This window comes from Epargyreus clarus, unplaced genomic scaffold (genome assembly GCF_041222505.1).
Source record: "Epargyreus clarus isolate Ecla_fem2 unplaced genomic scaffold, WU_Ecla_fem_2.2 ptg000001l, whole genome shotgun sequence".
NCBI classification, from domain to species: Eukaryota; Metazoa; Arthropoda; class Insecta; order Lepidoptera; family Hesperiidae; genus Epargyreus; species Epargyreus clarus.
The window spans coordinates 3,820,895-3,846,911 of NW_027332209.1; the positions used below are offsets into that span (position 1 = coordinate 3,820,895).

At 36.4% G+C, this 26,017-nt stretch overlaps 1 protein-coding gene across 1 annotated transcript in view; it reads right to left on the reverse strand.

Annotated features, from left to right (window-relative positions):
• Window positions 1-26,017, reverse strand: part of boi (brother of ihog) — an 86,365-nt gene that overhangs the window by 9,869 nt on the left and 50,479 nt on the right. The window contains exons 4-14 of the mRNA XM_073074162.1: window positions 24,142-24,336; window positions 23,589-23,761; window positions 20,524-20,728; window positions 19,063-19,279; window positions 18,485-18,615; window positions 17,565-17,649; window positions 15,933-16,039; window positions 15,353-15,471; window positions 10,100-10,256; window positions 6,712-6,912; window positions 5,371-5,578 (exon numbers count right to left, since the gene is read on the reverse strand). Of these exons, the coding sequence (XP_072930263.1) occupies window positions 5,371-5,578; window positions 6,712-6,912; window positions 10,100-10,256; window positions 15,353-15,471; window positions 15,933-16,039; window positions 17,565-17,649; window positions 18,485-18,615; window positions 19,063-19,279; window positions 20,524-20,728; window positions 23,589-23,761; window positions 24,142-24,336 (1,798 nt within the window). The remainder of the gene's footprint in view (window positions 1-5,370; window positions 5,579-6,711; window positions 6,913-10,099; window positions 10,257-15,352; window positions 15,472-15,932; window positions 16,040-17,564; window positions 17,650-18,484; window positions 18,616-19,062; window positions 19,280-20,523; window positions 20,729-23,588; window positions 23,762-24,141; window positions 24,337-26,017) is intronic.

Genomic DNA, 26,017 nt, shown 5'->3' on the forward strand with positions numbered 1-26,017 from the left:
TCATCCTCCTAACCAAAGTACAATAGCACTTTATGGCAGAAATATTGCATGACGAGAATGCCATCATAGTCAATCCAGAAAGAGTTCTTTCACTACCTTTAATGACATAAGTGGTTTCACTATATTTCTGATTTCACCTACCTTCCTACTCCTTAATATACCTGAATAAAATATATGAATTAAATTGTAGTGATGTACTTAACTAGTAATCATTACAAAAACAATAAAACCTAACTTATTAAAATGATTCACTAAAAGGAAGTAGGAAATGTAAGTCCTATGTCTCTCCCACAATTTAGGCTCATTCAACGACACCTTATATGTTAAAATATGTCAAGCCGTTTGGGTTCTAGAGCATGACAAAAGATATAACATACATACATACTTATATGCACACATACACAAGCTCGTACACTACCTACCCTCCGCAGTTAAATAAATAAAATGCATATCCTACTTCGTACAAAACGTTGCGAGTTAAATATCTTTACACGACAGTCCCAAATACGAGTTTACTGTAAGTAGCTCAAAACTTTTGGCGAGCTTAAACTTGATTTAAATACAAATTCAAGAACCGCGTCTAAGTCTCCTTGAGTACTAAATAAGAAAAGTAATCTTGTTTGAGACTGCATACTAAATCATAAAGGATAAGAACCGAAATTGGGAGATCCGGCAAAGATCTAGGTAAACAACTTGGCTTAGCTCTCAGTACAAGCACTTTTGTTTTTTTAAATATAGGAGTAACATGCAGTCCACCTGTCCACCTGATGGGAAGTGACTACTGCCGCCCATGGACACTTGTAGCTCACCCTTCAAACCAGAACACAGCAGCGCTTAACACTGCTGTTATGAGGCAGAAATAGGTGTGGCGGTGGTGCCGCCGGAGTCGAACCACAAAAGGTTATACTACCTTCATCTATTTTTGTAAGACAAGCAAACTAGTATGCGATCCACCGATGGCGTTCCCACTCCTGAAACTAAGACGTCATCCGCACCCTTTTACCAAAACTCAAGAAATACTTCACGCTAAAAATAAGTGTGGTTACATAAACTGATATGTATCGCAAAACCCAAATGGTTTTTTTTATGTTTTATAAATAAACCTAATCTTTACGGTAGGCTCCCTAATGAAAGTAGTTACTATCGTCTTCAGATATTTGCTACAGAAAAAGAGTTGACAATGAATCCCCGGCTCTGAAGGAGAGCACTTTTTGTATTTTAACTGACTTCCTTAAGCCTTCCTTCCTTAGCTATGAGATTAAAACGTTAGTCTTAGCTATTAAATTTTTCATTATCGTAATGGAAATTTAAATAACTTAGACACTGTACAGAATCAAAATGTATCAGTAAAGTTTATTCTCCTACTAATTATAATTATTTTTTAAAAATATTTATTTCATCAACAGCACATTAAGCAAACATACCTAATAACTACCATTAAGTATAAATCCCTAACACGATCAAAATGTACTATACGAGTGAGTTCCAACTCTCATTCCGCTTAAAACTCGGAATTGGTTTAAATACAGTATCAAGATTTATATGCAGTCGCGTCTTCTTAGCCTAAATAAGGATCGTGACCTCATTACTTCTACAGTTGACACTTTATGGCATCTATTTTGGTTAGCTTTACGACCGAGATATAAATGCCCGCGTAGTTTATTTCTCATTGTTTACGCGTTATATAAGATGAGATATACGCTTGGTGCTGACTGTAATATAAAAGAATTGGTAATAGTGTTTGTTCTTTCCAAATAATCTTAATAAATATATGAACCTGATGTTTTTGATAAAGTCAAACGTCAAATATCTGTGTAAATATATGAACTTAACTTACTAACTTAACTAACTTAAAAATAACTTCAATTGGCAACTTCAAAAATTCAGTGTCTACGACGGTAGTCACCAAAATACCAAAAAGAAGGCTATCACGCGCCTTATATTACTTTTTGAAAAAATATGCCAAAAGTAAATTTGATTGTCGAAAAATGAAACAACGATCACGGTATGGTCGTTCAAGGATCAATTAAAAAAATGTTAAAGTTAGTACAAAGCAAAATAATTCTAATATAGTACCATATTATCCAATATCGGTTCAAAGTTAATACAAGTCGGTACTCAGCACATGCCTTTAACAGGAACGCACATTGGAATTGCAAATCCGTTCACATAACCCACTTTTGTTTATCCCTTCGATTGCTTGCCTCTCCTTCGTTCAAACATTCATTCAATTGTTCCCAGTGCGAGTCATAAACATTCTGTATCGACTGTTAAATAATTTAACTGCAGAATTGTATGGAATAGCGGTAACATGGCAGTTATTTCCAGCTCATATTTCATGCATTTTATGATACGTTCGAATGCATTTTAGAATTTGTGTTGGGATTTGCTTTTCGGGTTTGACTTAGCCGTTTTGAATCTGAAAATGAGCAACAAATATTGTGGTGCATACTTCATACTGCTCATATGGATTTTGGATTTATGGTCCTATACTGGGCTCCGTTCGTGATTACCCTCTGCAAAGAAAGCCGACATGACTGATGTTTCAAATTGTGGCCTTTTTTATTATACGAATTCATCCAGCGATATCGTTTAAAGTAGAACACGACCATTCCTAACATTTATGTCGTAAGATAGAAAGTTTGACTATGATCCCTTTGAAGTTGAACCACGTAGAATTCTACTTAATTCAAAAGAAAATGTAAAAGCAATGATCGATTGAAAGCTGTATATTCGTACAAAATCCTACATCATGATCGTTTTCGTTACTTAGAATTCGCAATGTTTAATTTGGATGAACTAGGTATATTATTTCACACGTTAGCGTTACTAAATACCCCATGGATGTAGAACTTGGCTACACATTGGCACACGTTTTATCGACACCAATGATAAATCTATTTGGTCTAAATACCTGATAGAAAACAATTATGGCAGCTCACACTAAACTAGTTGGTAACTAGACTGCGCTTGTGGTTTTTGGCACTAACGCGGAAGTTCAAACTTTACAAGTTCCCACCTTCCCGAAGCAACCACCTAACTGGGAAGCTATCTCTTGATAAAGTTGCTTGGTCGGTGCCGTGTACGACAGTTTGGGAAATAAGTTTTAAAGGTGACAACTATCCATGGTCCGAACGAAACTGCATGTATATTATTTATGTTTTATACAATGTATTTACAGTGTTTGAACATCGGAAGTAGGTACCACTGCCACACTTTGGTATTTGCCTAATAACCGTGTTAAGCGATGCTGCGTTCAGCTTTGAAGTAAGAGATACCAATTTACAAGAGTCGTTCCAACTTAGTCCTCAAGATTAGCAACGCATCTGTGGCCGATTTCAGATAGGACAAGAATCTGAGGTTGATTACACATGTCCATAGGTGGCGAAGGTATTTAGCATCAGATGGACTGCATGCTCGTTTGCTATATTAATATTATAATATGTCTTTGCGATCCTATCAGATTACAAAAATATTTTTTCGTATGTTATTGTTGTATCTGTCACATAACGATGTTGTTATGATATTACTGATTAAGTATTCGAACTTTGGAAGAACGTATATGATCGACCGTAAGTTTAATTCCTATCCTATTTGACTTTAATAAATTAGCTTTGTAGTAATAAACAAACACAGGTTAACAATTAACTACTTCTATTAAATAAAGATGAGTAGCAACCAATTTAAATACCTAGGAATCTCTCAGGGATAAATCTAAACATTCGCAATGAGAATACGCCACAAAGATAATTACGTAGTGGTCGCGCTTTGAATCAAAGAAGTGCAACGATGTTCTTGACGTACCGGTAATGATTTTGACCGACAGCATACAAAACTGTTTATTGTAATATTATAAAAAACAATCTTACTTTAACGAGGTCGTGGTACGAAATTTCAATGTAGGATTAAAATAATATTGCTTTAAGAGATGGTAGTAGGCCCCCAGGAATCACTGAGGGATAAATGTGAACATTCGCAATGAGAATACGCCACAAAGATAATTACGTAGTGGTCGCGCTTTGAATCAAAGAAGTGCAACGCTGTTCTTGACGTACCGGTAATGTGTTTCTTTGATACTGGCCGTATGCTGATAAATGTGGCTTTGGCCTAGATAGGACTTTTTCGTGTTTGTTATGTTATGACATAGTGATGTGTGATTAGGGCTTATGAAATTTCGAATCGAATACTCAGCACAGATGTTATTAATTCACGTGCGTAAATTATAGTTGTTACCTTTTCAGTAAAACAAGTCTGCGAGGAGTACATTTTTAATAACAAAGTACTCCTCACAGAGTAATAATAATTCTCATTACATTTCCATTCGTCCATCCAAGATATTTAACATCTTCATCTTTCTGAGTTCTGATTCCAACCAGCGACCATGTTACTATGGGTCTCCTCTTCATTGATTCTACTGCTCTCTACTTCCATATATTTATACAATATAGCAAGGCGAGTATCGAATACGCCCTAATTAGTCGGCTTTAGTCACAGTAAGGCAAGAGATACTGAATGTTTACTGCCATCTTGGAGATCTCGCCGCGGCCGGACTTCACATCTTCAGGAGCACTTGTAGTGGTACCCGGCACGCTCACGCCTGAGTTGCCCGCACTTGTTAGACCGTGGGTCTCCTCTTTATAAACTTACTACTAACTTTAACTTCTATATATTTGTATGATAAAATATGCTAATTGGATCCATTTGATATTGATTGCAATGAATTTACGGAATAGTTCTTGCCTGAATTCGACCACAGATATAATAATCCTTTGATTTGCGAATAAAAACAAACGCTGATCGCAATCCCAACGAATACTCGTACCAAGTACCCAATACACTCGAATAAATTATCTACACACTGTGGCATTTTTTTCTTATTTCTTCTTGAATTTCTACTTCCGTGTTTCCATTGCTATTTAAGAATACTTACTGTCCGCAGCGGGTCGCCTTGCCCGCCTGCTTAGCGGCAGCGTCACAGCGAGTGCGAGCAGTACAGCCGCGGCCGCCGCAGAGCCAACGGCTGCCACCATGGCGCTGCCGCCGCGACCAGACTTCACGTCTTCAGGCGCACTCGTGGTGCTGCCCGGCACGCTCGCGCTTGAGTTGCCCGCACTCATTAGACGGTGGGTCTTCACTTTTTTAAATTTACTACTAAACTTTACTCCAATATCTTTGTTTGGTACAGTATGGTCATTATTTAATACTGATTGAATTAATTAATCGAATAATTCGTGTCTGAATCCGGACACAAAAAAATAAATAATCATTTGATTCGTGAATAAAACCATACACCGCGCGGAGTCCCGACGAATAATCACGGTAAATACCCAGTTGTTTACACACAAATGTGGGATGGAGGTAGGTACTCACTGTCCGCAGCAGGTCGTCTTGCCCGCCTGCACAGCGGCAGAGTGACAGCAAGTGCGAGTAACACAGCGGCAGCCGCCGCGGCGCCCCCGGCGGCCACCATGGCGCTGCCGCCGCGACCAGACTTCACGTCTTCAGGCGCGCTCGTGGTGCTGCCCGGCACGCTCGCGCTCGAGTTGCCCGCACTCGTTGGACGATGGGTTTTCGCTACCTACATTTACAATACGATTTAAAATAATTGTAACAGAAAAATAATAATTTTAATTAAAGTACAAGTAATTTTAGAAGTTGCCTTAGATTGGCGTGTTTTGTTGTTGTAAATAATACGCCGTATTTTAAATACATACAAATAATACAATAATGATGATACGATTCGATGCATTAATAAAAGATCGATATTAAAGAAGATATTAGAGAACGCTTCTAGAATTAATATTCCCTTTTCTACCAACCATTCTTTAAAGTACAATAAAGTTTTAGTAAATAGATAGGTATTATACAATACATAACACAATAAAAAATATGTTATTTCATAGACTGAAACCAATAGGAAACAATATAAACTTAGTCTTTCTTTTAGCTCTCTTTTTTGGACTACTAATACTCTAGTACTAATACTTGTAACATTTAATTCGATTCTATATCCATTTCGAAGAGTAAATATTACGTGAACCAAATATTTAAATAACATTTCTGATTCAAAACTGATTTAATATTCCTTACCAATGCATACAAAACCCTGCCAAATATTACGGTGGACTAATAAACTCTCGCTCGTATTGACTTTACGCATGATATAACGATAGCTTCTGTAAATATATTGCTTGCCTCACAAATGCACCTAAATATACGATCGCTTTATATGTTTAGTGATTTTGTTTGCTTTGTAAATTTATACGATTGAAGTGACATAGGAATGCAGTTTATTTAAAGGTAAATCATCATTGCCACCGCAGGACTTCTGTCATAAACTCTGAATAGGTTTGAAGTCACATTTATAGTCGGTCATTGTAATGTAGCCGTTACTACTCCGAGGCCTAAGTTGAATACTTCATGTATGTAAATTTCTTAAAGTGCTCAAAAACGAGCAAAGTAACTTTTGACACCTCTGTCATCCAAATTCCAAAGGCTGTTCAAGGTGTTGATTTCCTTAGGACTAGTAAGAGTAAGAACGTCTCGGAAAAGTATGTCTAATTGTCTATGCATCTATAACCGACCTTGAGAAGTATCTTAACTTACTGCGTTTCCGTTTGCTAGTTTGCTGCATCTATATTATAAAAAAGCACTAACCCTTGAAAATGTAGCATCGCTTAACACTAAATATTATAATAAAAAGCAACTTACGAGTATACTACTGAAGTCCGAAGGCGCTTGAGCCGTGTAAGCTTGCAGTTTGACTTCATACGCGGTGTCTGGCGTGAGGTGCTCCAGCACTAAACTTCTAGAGGCGCCCCGCGCAGTCACCTTCTCGTATGCTCCCGCTGACGACACCGCGCGGTAGTACACGTAGAAACCTTCCGCTTCTACACCGCCTTCGCTTGACCACTGTTCAAAAACATGTTTTTATAACGTAGGAGTAGCAGACGAGCATGCAGTCCACGATGGTAAGTGACTACTCCCGCCCATGGACATGTGTAATCAACCCCAGATAGAATTAGATATTCCTTCCTAAGGTCGGCCACAGATGCGCCGCTACCCCTGAGGACTAAGCTGGAACGCCTCGGAAAAGTATGTCTCCCTTACCACACCCTTCAAAACGGAACACAGCAGCGCCTAACACTGCTGTAATTAGGCAGAAATAGGTGTGGCGGTGGTGCCGCCGGAGTCGAACCGCAAAGAGTTCTACCACCCTCGGATATAAATATTTTCAAAATTTCATTGATTTTATAGAAGGAATAATTATTATTAAAACAAACTTGACAGCTTAAAGTTAAATTTAAACCAATCAAACGACACATCATATGCTAAAATTATTCAAGCCGTTTGAACTGAAGCACGTCAGAACATAAAACATACATACGCTCGAAAAAATTACCGTCTGTAGTCGGGTAAAAAATCCCGTCAGTATATCATAGTTAATTTTTTCCGTGTCTACTGGATGTTGGAAATTGAAATTTGATTTTTTTCTACAAAACTTATGAGCTGTGTGAAGTTGTGATAGCGATCTCCTGAAAATATCAATAGATCTGATATGAAAGTAATCCAGTCTTCAATTAATTTCTATAATATTTCCCTTCGCTTACTAGCAGATCGACACCTCAGCAGCTCTACTCGTAATAAATTAATCGATCGTATTTTTATTTACTTTATAAACATGATAAAAGGTTCCAATACATTTTTATACTAGCACAGTATAGCATTAGATGTTATGAATACGTAAGTTACGAAAAGCAATTTTACAACTTTTGCGGCACCACAAAAAGGAAAACAGGCCTACACCTACATCCCTACTATAAAACACTGGGTGTTCATTTAACAAAAACTTTTAGGACGCTATTAAACTCAAAGAAGCTTTGACTTTCCGTGTAGATTTTTCGAGGCAATTTCCGAGAAAATTTCAAACCTCATTATCTGGGGAAGAATTTAAAATTATGATCGCTAAATTACTTTTCTTAAGCCATTCAAGAAATTGCATGGCAAAGGGCCAATGCCCGAATTCTGATCGGGATAGTTGGCTGATACGTTCGTAAGATCGTGTTACCTCCTATTAATTCCTAAACCGGTACGAAGAGAATCTTGCCAAGTGTTCGGAGCCTGTCCGAAATTTCGAAGTATGCTGTAACGTTAGACTGATAACTAGATGGAGAATGTTTAACAACATCCTCAACATCGAAATGTTTCCAATAATAGACGTTGAAAACACGCTCTATCTCAACAAATTTGAAGGTAACGAATTTCAAGCACGTAATTTGAGTTCGGTTTTAGTTATACCAAAGTTTGTTTAGTAGAAATATTAGACGCTAGCTAACTTACCATTAGATTTTTAAATTAATTTCACGGTTACCAACTTTCGTCTGGTGTTATCTCTAAAGTTTGTTATTCTTTCCGTTCAATATTACAACTCGAATTTTAAACGTTATTATTATTCGCTTAACTTAGAAGGTTAGTGGTTTACTAACTACTATGTGATGTTGAATGTTGATATATCTATGTTTGAACACGATAATATTTGAATTTTCATTCGATCTCGATTTACACTTCTCCGTAATGTGTTTTTACCCTTACACATACACTTGTAATCAACCCCAGTTAGTTTTAAAGACCTAAGGTCAATGAGAGACGGGTTAATAACCCTGAGACCTAAGTTGGAACACCTCTTATAAGTGTATTTCACTTACCACACCGTATAAAAATAATATAAAGTATAGCGAAAAATAAACCAAAGCCCCCTTTTTCAATTTCTTTCGTTACAAACAAAATTATATGTATTTAACGAATATACAGTATTTGTAAGGCAAGTATTAAGGTACATGAAGTACCCGTTACAAGTTAAACATTAATGGTTGTTTGTTCAAAGTTTCAAAGCCATGTAAGATGTATCCTGATAGACAGTACGGAATAAAATATTCTTGTCTCACTCCCGGAGGAGTGCTAGCCGTGAAGAGTTCTACAGGAGTTTTGAATAACCAATGATAAAGGATGTTTTAACAATGATATTTATGTTGTAGAGTGTGTGTTTGTATATTGCCTACCTATTGCGGATAAGTATGGATAAAGTAACTTGTTTATTAACTAGTTTAGTAACTGGCTAATTTAACGTGGTTAAATTAGACATTTCAATAACATCACTAAGGAGTCCGAGGTTCAGATTCTAGGCATGCACCTCTAATTTTTCAAACTTATGTGTATTATCATACATTAGTAATATCACTTTACATTTAAATTAGTCTCGTTTAAAGACGAATAACAATGTCTGTTTCAAAACCAAAAAATGTAGTTACTTCAAATAAAAATAATAATAGTTATTTCAAAAGTGACTGATCTCAGATGAATTGCACAAGACAGAATACAAAATACGGAATAAAATATTCCTGTGTGTGTTCCCAGCGGGTGCACCGTGGATCTGCAAGACAGGTCGAATAAGCAAAGATAAAGCGAACGGCTTTGTCTTGCGGATCCGTATTGGGACTCCGGCAATCACTTTACATGTACTGTGTTTGATAAAACACGTTCTGCTGTTTATAAACTTTAACTTCTGAACAAAGACCGACACGTACTTATGGGTAATTCATATCATTATTGATTTTTTTTAAATAGTTGTTACAAAATTTAAGCAATAATGATTATTTTGTTAGTAAGTATGCTATAATGGATACATAATACGTATATGACTTATATTTAAATATATGATGGGACCATCTATCATAAGACCATCAGAAGTCGGCTTCGATCAAAGATCGGTTTCAGGTAGAAATCGCCTTCTGTAAAGAATTGGTTACAGATGTCTATGGGCATACGGTAACCACATATGCACATTACAAATAGATTCCTGGGACACATCAGTCCTGGACGATTCACTGCTAGTCATAGACTCTTCTACAAAAAGGGTGGTGTACCCTACAAAGAACTTATCCGTACACCTATTGGTAAATGCAATAAACTACTAGAAATTTCAGTAGTAGAAAAAAATCAATTTACGGGTATCTTCACAAAAAAAACATTGTTACATATGGCCTAGATTATATCCCTGAAATAGACAAAACAAATATTGCAACAACAAAAAATATATTACCGTCCAATTCAGTAGAATACTATGTGGTGAAAGCGCCGTGGCTTCAGCGAGGACGGGAGTACAGGGGCTCTGGAAGCCGCCGCGTTGTAGGAAGAACTTGTTGCTGCTCTTGCCCAGCTTGTTGTCGTGGTTGGAGTACACTGCTGCTATGCGGAACCTGGTTGAAAGATACATGCTTATGTAGTTGCAAATGTATATAGTCTTCTTGCTTGATGCTTAGATGAGTAAAATACATAGATTGATCACCTCTATCAGGAAAATATTGAGAATTGAAATTTGTGCCTAAATAAAGTGTTGCAACGTCTCCGATCCAAAACGTCCCTAAAATGTTTGAAATTTTCATTTATTGGGTAAATATATGATTTTAGACTAAAATTATCGCGGAATTGAGACATTTTATTATGTAACGGGTACTCACGATATGCGTTTTTTATTGCCGATATTTCGACCCAGTTGCATGGATCGTGGTCACGGCGAAACTGAGTATATTGGGCAGACAAAACGAGCCATATCACAACGCATTAAGGAACATATCAGCGCAGTCAAAAATAATGACCCTAAGAAATCTGCGGTAGCCGAACACATCCTCAGTTCAGGTTGTAACCACTGGATTGAATTACACAAACCTCAGGTGATCTCCACTGAGCGTCATTACTTTCCTCGTTTAGTAAGAGAAGCAATAGAGATCAAGAAACATCCTAGGAACTTCAATAGAGAAGATGGTTTTAAGTTAGCCCAAACGTGGAATCCAGTGGTTAGTTTATGCAAGTCACAAATAGTGCAAAGTACGGAGCGTAAGGATATTGTCAGTGTTGTGTGTCGTGATATGAAACCTAGAAAAGAAAAACGAACTAGACGTAGGGTAGATAGATTAATCTACCACTAGTACTTGTCAACGGTTTCTCCCCTCCACCTCAGTTTCGCCGTAACCACGATCCATGCAACTGGGTCGAAATATCGGCAATAAAAAACGCATATCGTGAGTACCCGTTACATAATAAAATATTGGGTAAATGTTTGAGGCGGTGAAGTATCTTTCTATTTTATTTATTAAAGGCTTGATGCTAAATAGTAGCCTGGTGCTAAATAGTAGCCTGGTTTTGTATGTAGAGGATAATAACGTTTTTCCATCAAATTGATGTCGACCTGTCTCATAGATACGTAATCAATCCCAAATAGGATAAGATCCTATATAATCCTACCTGATGTCGTAGATGATCATAGATGTAGATCATAGATCCTTCAAAGACTAAGATTAAATTATTTGTGGTGTTGTTTCTATCCCATAGTCCAACAAGAATACAGCCGCGCTTAACATTATTGTTTTAAAGAATTCAATCTTGTTTGCTTTTGAAAAGTAATTTACGAAATATACCTCAATAAATTATCCTGACACATAAAATAATAAAGAGGATTGTTAGAAAATTGATGAAGTACAAAATACATTATTATAAATCTTATCTTAAAACAACAGCGTAGCTTCGTAGACCCCGCTACGATTAAACCATACAGCTGAATAAGCTGCAATCTTAAACCTTGCGTTCAGCATTCCGCGGTAAACATTCACTGACAATTATCAACGACTGAGCTATCTCATTCGCGAGCAGAAGTGTAATTGTTAATCGGAATGGAAGAGGTTAATAATGAACGAACCAAGATCGAGATGCCAATTATTGTAGTTAGCGATGCGTGCAGCGTTCAGATGGCGGTGGACACGTTAGAGGGCGTATTATCTGATATTTAAGGCTATATTATTTTAAAAGTTGTTACCTACTCTTCGTGTTTCGACTACGGCGACATCGCTAACATAACTATTTCTATCGTATACTTTTGAAACTTCTATTCGGTTTCAAAGGAGGTAATGCAGATATGGAAAGGTGTTGTTTGAAAAACATAGTAAGACAGATGAACTAATGCAAAATTTTTCTAACTCAATTCTTAGGGAACAACAAAGATTATTGACTTTAGATCTCTCGTTCTAATTGGAATAGGCTCACAATTGGGCTCTGGTAAGGAAGCAAGATTTAACCTATAGTTGACACAAAACTGAACAAGTGCAGATCAAACCAAGGCATAAAGACTCTCTTCAAGTTTATCTTCACCGTAAAAGCAAGTCATCATTGTCTTTATACAATTAAAAGTAAGATCCTAGAATTCGAACCCAGGTCCTATAAAAAGGCCAAAATACACACCAACAGACTATCACTGTCAAATCTCTTTACCGTCAGTTAATACGGTGTAAATATTCAACAATAATGAATGCAGAGTACAGTATGGATCCAATTACCGGCAAGTGAATGCAATTTTATTTACGGACAGCTGTTCTGTGGTTCCTCTGACGTACAGCCGGACGGACAGATGCTCGACGCGACCAATTTACATAAATAGTAACTTTATTGATGCTCTTTTATGTTATTTATTTTCTCTTGAGGTTGTACTGGACTGTTGGAACCTGATATATGGACGTTGTTAATGTGTGCGTAGAGTTAATTAATGAGTGCGTCGGTATTTTAAATAGTTAAATAGGAAATATACACACATGCACGCTTACTTTTGCATGTGTGTATATTTTAATCATTTTACGATACTATCTTGTAGTATGTACAAATATAATTATTACCATGTACATTGTATAGCATATTTATACATGATTTTTGATAAAACCATTTTTATAATAAATTAATATAAATGCTAATATTTTCTTGCTTCTATTTCTCTCGAGATTTCGTAGCGTCTGGTTTCAAAAATGTGAAATATTTCACTGATAAAATTCTTGCAATTGAATCCAGTCCTATAAAATATAGAAAATTCTCATGTGAAAATAACTCTAACAACACGTGATACCATAAAATCCATTTTATAGAATAAAGTGCCCAAACAGACTACAGAGTATATGTTGCCCAGCGCAAACACATGTACATTAGTATTTTTAATATGCAAAGTACATATTTAGTATACATTTGAAAAGCTTACCTCTCTTCTAGGGTAGTCAAGTAAAATGTACATACCAATAATTAAAGTTAACTTACACCTTCACTGTTTACGTATTCGTTGCATATTCACGAGCCAAAGTACCCACTTCAGTGACTGAACGAGCTTGCATTTCGTTCGGTCCTTATATGGTGCAAATATTTGGACTATTATTATTGCACAGCGCAAATAAAGATCCAATTACTGTTAAAGTGAATTGCTTTAATTTTTATTAACGGACAACTTCATTGCGGTTGATCTGACATACGACCGACAAGTTCGTTGTGCGACCAATTCGCGTTAATAGTAAGCAAACATTTTGATTGAGTGTATTTTAATGATTGGTTTGAAAACGGTCTTTGTTTGTTCGCTACTTGATATTGTTGTCTTTTAATGTTTGGACTAACTTAATAGGGTTGTAATTTGAGAGAAACTGAGTAAAACTTCGATAACGTGATTCGAAATACTCATGATGATTCCTTATGGGATCGTAAAAAATATATCAAGAACACAAATATTAATTAACAGTGTTTGATTCTCTGGTTCTCCAGATTAATTTCTACATTAATTTTGGCATAATGAATAGAACATTTTAAAAAGGCAACTAGGTTACCTTAATTAAAGAATAGTGTCGCCAACACAGAAAATATAAATACGTGAAAATTCGATAATTTAAATGTTTGTTATGGGAATCAAAACTAGGAGCGTACGCATTTTAATATCTATTTTATCTATTGTTTTACCAAAAAATAATATCGAAAATTTTATGGCCTATCAAAATCTCGCGATCCATATTTATAATTCAGATCTCTTATAGGAAAACACCAAAAGTTTCGACGACGTCTGTTCGATGTAAAGTGTGCTTAAAGCTTTTAGAACTTTAAGTAAATCAAGCTCGTCCCTTTTCTTCCGAAGTTATGTTTGCAAGCAGCTTATAAAGTTAGTTTAGTCTAATGTCTGTACGCTAAACTACATTTAAAATACTTGTTTATCTGCTCACCTTTGTCAAATTTAATTAAACTACTCAAATGTTTACATTTATGCCGATCTGCTTCACTAAAGGGTTGTAAGTTCGATGTCCGATTAGGCAAATATGTAAATGATGGAATTAGAACCTGGTTTGGGTTATTTACTTTGGTACTTAAATTTGTTTATATCTAGCTACAACACCACAGATACGTAATTAAATACTTACAGTGTTCATTAATTACACATATTTGCTATTCATGTACTAAGTAATCTCACACTCATTTAATTTGTGGTATTCTCACATATCCAAGAGCAAATCTAAGATCATACTTTACGGCAGATTAAGAAAGAACTACTATTAGTGGCCAGTTAAGCTGTCTGCAGATTAGTCTGTAGATTAAACACTTGTCATATTATCTACATTAACCAAGTTACCGCAGTCTGTAAAAGAGGTAAAACTCTTTGTGATTTAACTCCGAAGGCATAACCGCAACACCACACCTACTTCTTAAACTTAAAGGAGTTCTCAGGGAGAACATTTAGCTTATCTGTGGCTATTTTCAGGTGCATAGTCGTTTGGTACCCCAATATTATAAAAAAAACTGAAATACTAAAAAAACACCGATAAAAGAACCAAGTTCTTGTTCAACACTTATCGTTTTCGATACGTCATCGATACTACGCAAAAAGTGAACATGAGCACTAATACGTGAACGTACCCGTGTAAAGATCCAGTACCCGGTTAAAGGTCATCAGAGCCGGTGGAATCCTCTGTCGAATTTTAAAAGCTCTCAACGGATTACTGTGAATTCGTTCCACATCGGATTTTTCGCTCCTACCTTTTTGTTCGGTCACAAAGCTTACTAGCTTTAGGTAGTGCTAAATCGATGCGAATTTATGACCCGAGGGCGGAGCGGTCGTCATACTAGAATAGCTGAGAGCACCGGGTTCTATCCAGCCAGATGTCTAAATACATAATATATTTTACTAGACCTATAAGGGTAAAGGAAGTTTGAATTTATGACGCCTTAACGAAATCAGATGAGTTACCATAGGACAAAGTTACGCGTGCCGATATAACACATTTTTTTCTTATTTCGTGTATTGCTTGTTACTTACCACACAACGACTTCTTGTTTCCTGGGTTCCACAGATACAAAAAACGAATAAACAATCAGGGGCCGACCCAAAAAAAATAACTCATAAAAAATATAAAAAATTGACCCACAAAAATAATAATCTTAATACTTAATACATGATTAATTGAACCTGAAACCGTATGCTTGCCTATAAATACACATTATAAAAACTTACTTGTAATACTTGTTAGGAGTGAGTCCGTCTATCTCGTGTGAGTGTATGTGTGAGGGTATGTCGTAGTTGGAGGTCTGCCACGGCGCGTTTGAAGAGTTGCCCGCCTCTTTATATTGTACCTGTGGATGTTCAAATAAAATATATAAACAAATTGGTACCACCACTTAGTTGGAGATCGACCACTAGACCAAGGATATTGTGTGCTAGAAATGACAACGAAACAATAACTTATTCGGTTTAAATATAACTTTGTTAAATTTTGAGTTGGTCATAGATATCCATTGATACAACTAAACATCAGATGAAATGCATTGTTTATGAATTTCTTGATTGTATAATTTATCTTATATCTTATTCATCTGTATACGTACAAAAATACATTCGAGCATCTCTACCAAAACTACATGTTAGCATTATTTCCTTTTATCGCCTCAGCGAAAGACCTTCTCCTAGTTGGAACATTTAAACAAATCACATAAAAATTAAAAAAATATAATGTGTCAATAATATAACACTCACACAACATAATGGTCACATAAAAGTTCACATAAATGTTGAGATAAATACAATATTTCCTTACCTTAAAGAATTGTATGGCCAAGCCGTGATTGTCATGTGACCAGGACACCATCACGCTCTCGTCCGACATCCGCGTCACGTTCGGACGAGACGGAGGTATCAGTACCACTGAAAATAAAAATACCAGTTAGTATACATTTTTATATTAAGAGTCATAGAGTACATTGCTATAATAATTTGAAGGTGGTAGAACCTTTTATGGTTCGACTCCGGCGGCACCACCGCCACACCTATTTTTGTCCAATAACGGCAGTGTTAGATGCTACTATGTTCCGTTTCGAACGGTGTGCATCGGCGCATCTGTGGCCGACCTCAGGTAGGAATATCTAATCCTATCTGGGGTTGATTACAGATGTCCATGGGCGGCAGTAGCCACTTACCATCAGGTGGACGGCATGCTCGTCTGCTACTCCTATATTATAAAAAAAACAATTAACTGAAATCATTGAGATCTATCTATTGTAGCAATTTGGCCAAATGCTGATAATACAAATAATGGCAAAGTGTCCAATACGTATAATGTCCAGGGAGTAAAATGACCAAAAAGCAAAAAGATCAGTTGTCCCAATATTTATAATGGACAGAAGAATTAAAGAATAGGAGAAACTTCAAGCCATATGTTCACCCTAACAATAATTGGGAATACTGCATAAATATAGAAAAAGACAGATTGTAATTAATTATTCGCTAGTTTATGTGCTCAAAGTACTAAACTAATACAAGAAACTAATGAGTAAACTTACTACAAAATGCAAGTATATAGTTGCATCGTCGTTTAATACCGAGTCACAACTCACCAAACAGCTCTACTGGCGCTATACATTGAAACATATATGAGGTACTCACACATATTAACCGATTACTTAATATAGTTTGATAAAATATGTGTACAATATTGTAGAATGTAGACCTTATAGTACTTTACACTTGTGGGACTATCAGTAAATAAATAAACATAATGAATGAATGAGAAAATAAATACTCCCTCACTGAACGTATTAATGAATGAATATTTTTTTGTAGAATTGCATTAAATCCAGACTTATTTTCTTAGAATCTTACACATTTACAATTGAAATCTACAAACAATATTGAAAGAAAATTTATGAAATGAAACTTACAAACAATATGAAACATGAATATAATGGGAAATGTCTCTTATTTATATGTGTAGCGAGAGTCACTTAAACAATCGTTAAAGTTTCAAGAACACAAACATTGTCAAAAGTTGCCGGTGTTACGCTGATTTATAGTTGAGCTGACTCGTAATCCTCAGCAACTTTGTAAACATTACGATCTAAACTAATGACTTGTTGATAAACTTGCGACATTAAATAACTTTCTCGTTTGCTCGTGGGAATCTTTGTTTAGTTGTAGTGTTATGGTAATGTTCCTAGCTTGTAATTACGTGTATGATAATGTGGACAGTGAAATTAATTTATTTTATCTCTCGTGTTTCTAACATTGTTGTTGTTATTCTAGAGTCATGACAATTTGAAAGACTCTGTCACTTGCAGTAGAGTGTCTAATTGTTATTTTGGTTTATTTTTAAGACAAATGAGTAATTCCGTTTTCATTTGTTAAAAGTTAAATATTTCTGGATTCATTCTAACGGTTTGTATATTATATTTACCTTTATTTCTCCGTGAGCCTTTCTTGTGATGCCTCTTCGGTTGCTGCGTGACGTGCATCGTCTTAGGTGCTTCCGCGGAGTATTCCTACAGTGAAAAAAATTAAATTTATAGTATTGTGTTTATTTACTAAGTCTTTTGATTTGAGTACGTATTTAAAGATGTTATTTTTCAAACGTCTTCTGTAGGGTATGATAACAAGATAGATTATTTTAACTTATAAAGCAAACGGGATATTTAGGTACCATTATTTGTAGTCCATTTCAATGTATCAGATATTTTAAAACCACATATAACTTTTACTAAAATGAATCAATGACAATATTTTTGATAGTTTTATAAAATGATAACGACAATTTTGTCTTTAAATTAGCACACTTGTTCATAAGCAAAACTATGTCTCGGCCCGCGGGCCACGCACTGTTCGATCAGCGTGGCGCTCTCTGAGGGGACCCACGCTCCGGGCCCGCGGGCCGCTCGGTAGAGTCTGCGTCAAACTGCTAGTCAGATCCGAATATAGAATCGAGTCGCGTCGCAATAGCAAATTGTAGGTATTAGAGAGACGAAGACCGCCCGGCACCCTCCGCTGCTCGCCCTCGCCTGCGGGTACATAGCTGCGTTAGTGTGTCCTTACTGTTGCTACGGAGTATATGCTTGTAGTTCGTTGCTGTGTTCCGGTTTAAAGGGTTTGTCTCCCTTAAGACATACTTTTCCGAGGCGTTCCAGCTTAGTCCTCGGGGCTAGCGACGCATCTGTGGCCGGCCTCAGGTAGGAATATCTAATCCTATCTGTGGTTGATTACAGATATCCATGGGCGGCAGTAGCCACTTACCATCAGGTGGACTGCATGCTCGTCTGCTACTCCTATAAAAAAAAATTCGGAGCGGATTAGCAGTTTGTCTCAGTTTAGTTCGGAGTGTACCTGGTCGGAGATCTGCGCGGGCACGACGGTGAGCAGCGCGGCGTCGTACGCGCAGCCCAGCGCGCTGCACGCCACGCACTGCACGATGCCCGCGTGCCGCTTCTCCGCGCGGGCGATGTGCAACTCTGAATCTGCAACACCGAACATTAACCAACCACGTGCAACTGACACGACAGACTGATAGCAACAGTGATAGCCTAGTGGCTAAGAAACTCGGCCTCTCGATCGAGGTGTTCGAGCTTCAAATCCCAGGCACCTTTGATTTTTCAAAGTTATGTGCGTGTATTAGAAATTAATTATCACTTGCTAAACGGTAAAGGAAAACATCGTGGGGAAACATGCGTACATGATAAATTTATAAAAAAAATCTCAAAGGTATGTGAAGTCTACCAATACGCACTTGGCCAGCGCGGTGGACTATGGCCTAATATTTTGAGAGGAGACCCGTGCCCAGCAGTGACACAGTAATGGGTTAATGATGATTGCAACTGACAGCGAAACACCATCAAATAAGTCGTTGATGTTCTGCAAAATTGTAATAAATAGACTTATATGTGGACGATCATTTATAAACTTACCCGTTGTTTTAATTCCCTTGCCGTTGTTGACGACCACGGCGTTCAGCAACCAGTAAACCTTCGGCGGAGGTTGGCCTCTCGGCATACCGCACGATATGTGTGCACTTGCTCCCTCATTGGCCCTCTCACTCGCCGCTGAACCCTCCCAATGAGGAGGCTGCAGAGCTACGACTTTCCAAGATCTGCGAATGCCGTTCGCTGTGCAGGAGTATATGCCCTGCGAAAAAGATCAATAATAAGGACTATTTTAGTAACACCGTAAGACAATAAAATTAGTTTTTTTTTCATACGTCCATTGAACATAATAACAGGCACGATTTAGATCTTTCCATAATACCTAATGAAGACAAAGAAATTAAATAGGAACCACAGTACGATTACATTGATCTAGTTGGTTAGACAACTACATTAAATTACTTACCATTTTCCATCTTAGTACAGTGTTAGAAAATCAAGAATTATAAAGAAAAACCACAAATGATATCAGGAACAACAACAGAATCAGTTGGTAGTGGCTGCAGAAGATGATAATGAAAACAGCAGAGTCGAATGTGTCAACGTTGCGAAGCTTTCTTCTAGCAATTGAACGAAGAAGATTATCGTGATGATGATTTAATTGATGTCACCATCATTAACCATGATTATTATTATTCTCAGATTAGGCACTCTTTTTTCAGTAGTAAAAAGGCAGATATGATACATATTGTTCGCTGGTTTATTCCGACAAAAATAATAATTTTACTTTTAGCAGGAACACATATTTTTGTTGAAATGGACCTAATGAATAATCCAACAAACTTGCTACAAATGGTTCGACGAATTCCTGAATTTGATGAAACTACAGTGATACCATTTTATGTTTCCGCGTAATACCATTGGGTAAAATATTATAAGCCTGAATACTTTTAAATGTTAAATTCTTTTTAAAAATGACCTTTTTTAAAGTAAACCTCCATCGGGGAAAATGAATAAACAACGAACAAGGTTTTTTAGCGAATTTGGATTGAAGCCAAAACGCTTTTAAGCGTTATCTTTTTGGCATTATTCCGTTTGATTATGCATTACAAAGCTAAATTTCGGCTTTAATTATTTTCGTTTTATTCGTTTCATCCGATTTATGAAATTCTATAATTCGCTTTTATTGTACTTTTTAAAACAAATATCATTGTCGCTTCATTCAAGTTTGTCTAGATTACTTACCCAGTTAAACTCCAAAAGACAGACTTACGTTACGTACCACAAACGAAGCCTTATTCTTCCATAATTGCGCGCACACTAAAAATTACCTACTCTCTATTTATTTTGAAAAAGACATCTATATTTCACCTACATTGTCATATTGTACGCGTGAGTTTTTCAAAACATAAAATATTCCGCGTTCGGGCACGGACACGGAAGAAAAACGCTGTATCAGTTCTCGCTTTCTAGAACGAAAAAATGATAACTAAAATAATCAAATACCTCTTCCTCAGGTATAAACGGGGAGACGGTGACCAGATGATCATGATTCTGGAGCAGACTGGATCCGCCCTCTTTAGTCCAGGTGAACTTGGGTGGAGGAGTCCCGACCGCGCCGCACCACAGCCTGAGGGAACCGTCTGGGCGCACTTGCTTCGTCAACACGCCGTCTTCTATCGTTCCTACGTAGTCTTCTGTCTCTAGGAACCTGTAGGGAATTACATAATATAGTAACGTTAATAGTGTCGATAGTGTTAAGTTGTAGAGCAATTGGTGTCGATTCATAAAAGCTCTATTAGGCAGATACAACGAGTATTATTTGAAATTTTGAAACGAATATACACACGAATATATGTTTGTATAATTACTTGAAGCATGTATAGTTTGTGTATGGGCGCGTCTTTTTACTCCGTTTATGTATATTGTGTATGTATGTAGTATATATGTAACGAAATCATTGAACTTGATTTTTAACCACTTTGAACGATCAGTTTAATTCAAAATTTTGAACAATTATTAAGAACTGTTCAAAATATACAAGTTTAACCTGTTAACAGACTTAAAACCCTGATTTATAAAGATATCACATAAACACTTTAAGTCTGCAATATCTTACACATGTCGTATCCCAAGCCAGAATTAGTTCAAACTTGGATCAAAGGAGCTAGACCGCTCCCTAAGCATGATCAACTAGCCTAATGGGAAGTCTGACTTTGTCAGTGAGTTCGCAGTATCGTAGCGACCGATAGTTGCAAACTTTGTTACGTATGCAGCTCGGATCACCCACTTTGCAACTATCATATCACCATTGCACTTCGCACGTATATATGTTTGTAAAATCATTTGAAGCGTCTATAGCTCGTGTATGGGCGTGTATTTTTACTACGCTTTTATTAGCTTGACCTGTATGATTGTAGATATTTATGTAGCGGATTTGAACGGTCAATTTAATTCAAAATTTTGACCAATTGACGAAACAACTGACGAAAATATACAAGTTTAACCTGTTAACAGACTTAAAACCCTGATTTATAAAGATATCACATAAACACTTTAAGTCTGCAATATCTTACACACGTCGTATCTCAAGCCAGAATTAGTTTAAACTTGGACCAAAGGAGCTCGACCGCTACCTAAGCATGATCAACTAGCCTAATGGAAAGTCTGACTTTGTCAGTGAGTTCGCAGTATCGTATCGTAGCGACTGATAGTTGCAAACTTTGTTACGTATGCAGCTCGGATCACCCACTTTGCTACTATCATATCAACATTGCAATTTGCACCAATATATGTTTGTATAATTACTTGAAGCATGTATAGTTTGTGTATGGGCGTGTCTTTTTACTCCGTTTTTATTAGATTGACATATACGTATATTGTGTATGTATGTAGTATATAGGTATGTAACGAAATCATTGAACTTGATTTTTAACCACTTTGAACGGTCAGTTTAATTCAAAATTTTGAACAATTGTCAAGAACTGATGAAAATACACAAGTTTAACCCGTTAACAGACTTAAAATCCTGATTTATAAAGATAATATAAACACTTTGTCTTCTATATCTTACACACGTCGTATCCCAAGCCAGAATTAGCTCAAACTTGGACCAAAGGAGCTCGACCGCTCCCTAAGCATGATCAACTAGCCTAATGGGAAGTCTGACTTTGTCAGTGAGTTCGCAGTATCGTAGCGACCGATAGTTGCAAACTTTGTTACGTATGCAGCTCGGATCACCCACTTTGCAACTATCATATCACCGCATTGCACTTTGCACGAATTTATGTTTGTAGCATATGAAGCGCGTATAGCTCGTGAGTATTTTTTTTTATAATATTGAAGTAGCAAATATATAGTCCACCTCATGATAAATAGCTACTGCCTCTTATGATCCCCCTATGATGTGTGTGATACCCCTACGCACTAAACTGGAACGCCTCGGTGAAGTAAACGTTCCTTACCAAACCAGTAATTAGACAGAAATAAGTTGCGTCCGTAGTCGGATCACAAGGATTCTGCCACCCCTCAATTTGAGTAGATTGTAACTAATATAAAAGTTAAGCACTATTGGGTGTAAGCAGAAATTCCATCCAGGACTGCAAATTTATATGTCATCCTTTCATGCTTTAGTGAATATTTTAAGGGTCTCGTATGTTATCATTTAATGCCAATTGTTCAACGTTGTCAAAGGCCTTATAGACGCTTTCAAAACTTTTTTTTCCACCCTTCAGCACCCTTTGACTAATTTATGTTGCTTTCCATTCCTCATGCTGCCATTGAAAGTTCAGACGAAAAATTGAAAAAAAAGCAATAAAATTTTTCTGACGCTACTTTTTCGCCAAATAAAAACATGGTATATACTCTACCTTTTAACTAGTGACATAACTTGTATAAAAAACGCGTTCGTTTAAAAAAAACTTTGTGGGTAGAACAAAGCCTAATGAAAGTCCATAATTGGCGAAGTGTCCTAGATAAATCCAATTCCATTCCTCGTACGAGGAAGTTGTCGCGAACTGTAATTAAGTGAAACAATACCGGAGTCATGCTACATAATGTTTTAAATTCTTACTTTAATCTTCTTTGTTGAGCCGGAAATTCTGAGCAGAGACATCAAGATTTTAAAGACGAAATATCATTAAGACAAACATTCATTCGTATCTCTAATTTTATAAGTACCTACATTTGATTCATTAAAAAAACATAAGAGGCCTCCGGACCAAAACAAGTGAATTTGAAAATCATATTTATTCATTTTTGGATTTGAAGGATGTAATAAGAATTATGAGTCTTGGTTCTTGTACGAGTCTTATTTGAAGCGGATTTATAATCGTCGTCGTCGTGGGTAAGAATCAATTTTTAGTCACATTTGTTATTAATTTCATATAAACAATCACATCGTAAGGGTATGAGATGTCAATACTACTAAAAGTCTATAAAACAAATCGTGGTCCTACCACATTAAAATTTTTCACATTTGTCTAAATATCTAGACAGAGTACCTACCTCGAAAAAATGCATTATCATTTATATCTTTCACCAGAATACAATAAATAAATTCTAAAACTAACCTGTACCCTCCATTGCCTTCATGCTGAACCTTCAAATACGTCAGTTCAGGCAGATCCACAGTTTGACCACTGAGCTCGTTGGTCGCCACACACCCGTACGTGCCGGTGTCTTCGACCGTCGCGTTGTGGATCACCAGAACGCCGTGAGGAGTTTCTAGTTGTTTTCTTTGACCCTGAGTAATATATTTTAAACGTAAGTTAAGAAAATATCAACCCTAATCTTACTTTGCAAAATAGAGTATATGAAAAAATTAAGGTAAGAAAGAAAGGATTAATTAATACAATAAAAGGATGTTACATCTAGATGAACAAAACATATCAATTTTAAATCCTTAACTAGATACTTAATGAAATATTTTTTCATACAGATAGGTCTCTGGTCTCGCTAAGAGGATTCTAAGCTGACTAGCTTAAATGCACACAAAATAGAAACGGAAGACAGGACATATACTTGATATCCATAATACACACAAGCATACCTTTGTAAGACTGTATGTAGGTAATATAGCTAATCTTCTTAAATTTATTTCCGATCATTTACTAATGTACTCACTTTCCCAGTCTCCTTCCACCAACTCAGTACCGCGGGTGGTTCAGACAACGGCTCACGACAGTGCAATACCACAGTATTGTGTAGAGGAGCAGAGATCACCCTCTTTTCCTGGGTATTCCGACTGAGGTCTATCCGCGCTATCGACAACTTAGCGGGAATGGAGACCAAACTGATACCACCGTACCAAACGACGCACTGAAAATAAAAACAAATGTATAATAAAACCTAAAAAACTGTTTTTCTATTTTATGAAGCACTTACTGTTTGCCTATTTGGTTACTAAAACTAAATTAGAATATCAAATATTCATAATCTAGAAAATCAGGTTCTCAATATTAATCCCCAGGGAATTACCGTAATATATTTCAGCATGATATATTTCAGCATTAATGGTTTATTATAATGATTTTGGTCTAATTCAAATAATGTTACTATTACGCTCTACACTACTTTAAAGTACTTTTACTAATATAAAAGATATAGCTTTTATTTATAATACAGTAACATCAAAATCCACACGGACGTCTTCAAAACTTTCATAGATCATCAACGCTTATCATCTTTCTAAACAACATCCCGTTGATTTCATCCCATTTATTTTAAACTCATTCTGTGTCACCTAAAAATAATGTCCCTGTTGGCCCGTTAACGCATTGCATAAGGTTTCCTTCCGCAGTTGGTGGGCAGGAAACCGCATTGTTATTTTGCTTCGCCGGGCATACTATTGCCAAATCAAATGACGCGTTAAGTTGAGCTGCGGCTGATGTATAGCACCTTGCGTTGAGAGAATACCATTCTATTAGTTAACTGTTTCTCATATGTGTATTAGGGCGTTCTCTGAAATTGTGTAGGGTAGTCACTTGTGTTATTATGTCACACACGTCGACATATACCTAAACATGTGTGTTGGTGTGAAGCGAAGATACGATGTTGTTTGATATTAGTAAAATATCAAACAGTAGCAAAAGCAAATATTTGATAAAACCGAGAAAAAATTTGATGCCGGAATTTTTAAAGAGTTCCTTATATTATCAATATCAATAGAATTACGTAACTAGTCTTTATTAAGTAGAAAGATGTTGCGCTTCCCAGGCTATGGCTCAAAATCGCAACCAAATTCTACCAAAACGAAATGAATGCTTGATATAATTCGTTATCACCACTTCCGCCTTTGACTGGTAGTTTATGAATTATCGATAGGAAAGGATTATACGTTTTGTAAAGCCCCAATTAACCATATAATCCATGTTACTGATCTTTAGATGGTAAACTAGTAGCAAAGTACAATTCGTAGTAAACGTTACATTATTACACGATGTCCCCTAACGGAGCACCCTAACCACATCCGTTCAACTTCACTAATTGCTGACTGAAGCTACAAAGTTAGTTATGGAAGAAAATCGATACAACCCTATTATTAAATTTAGGGTCAAATGTCGAATATTCTATAAATAGTCACTTACAATTTAGTAGATATTATAATATTTAGTAAGTCGTAATATGTTTCTGCAAACTTTATGTATCTTTTTGTCTTTTTTGAAAATTATGTCAGAAACTAAAATGTTTTTATTTGAATACAATTAAAATCACGTACATAATTGTACTAATTCAAGATATACCAGTTTTTTTTAAAACTGAGATTTTAAAAATAAAGTATTCGTTCACTTTAGCATGGATAGATATAATTTTAAATTACCTACGTTATACGTGTAGAAAGTCACTACAAACGCGGGTAATCATTACTATCGTCTACTACCAGACCACCCACATCTAGGCGTAATTTAGAAAATGGATCTCTTCGTAGGAACACTGACACTTTGTTTTTCGAGCCGGAGGCGCAAAATTGCGAATATCTTGTAATCCAATAAAGAGGGAT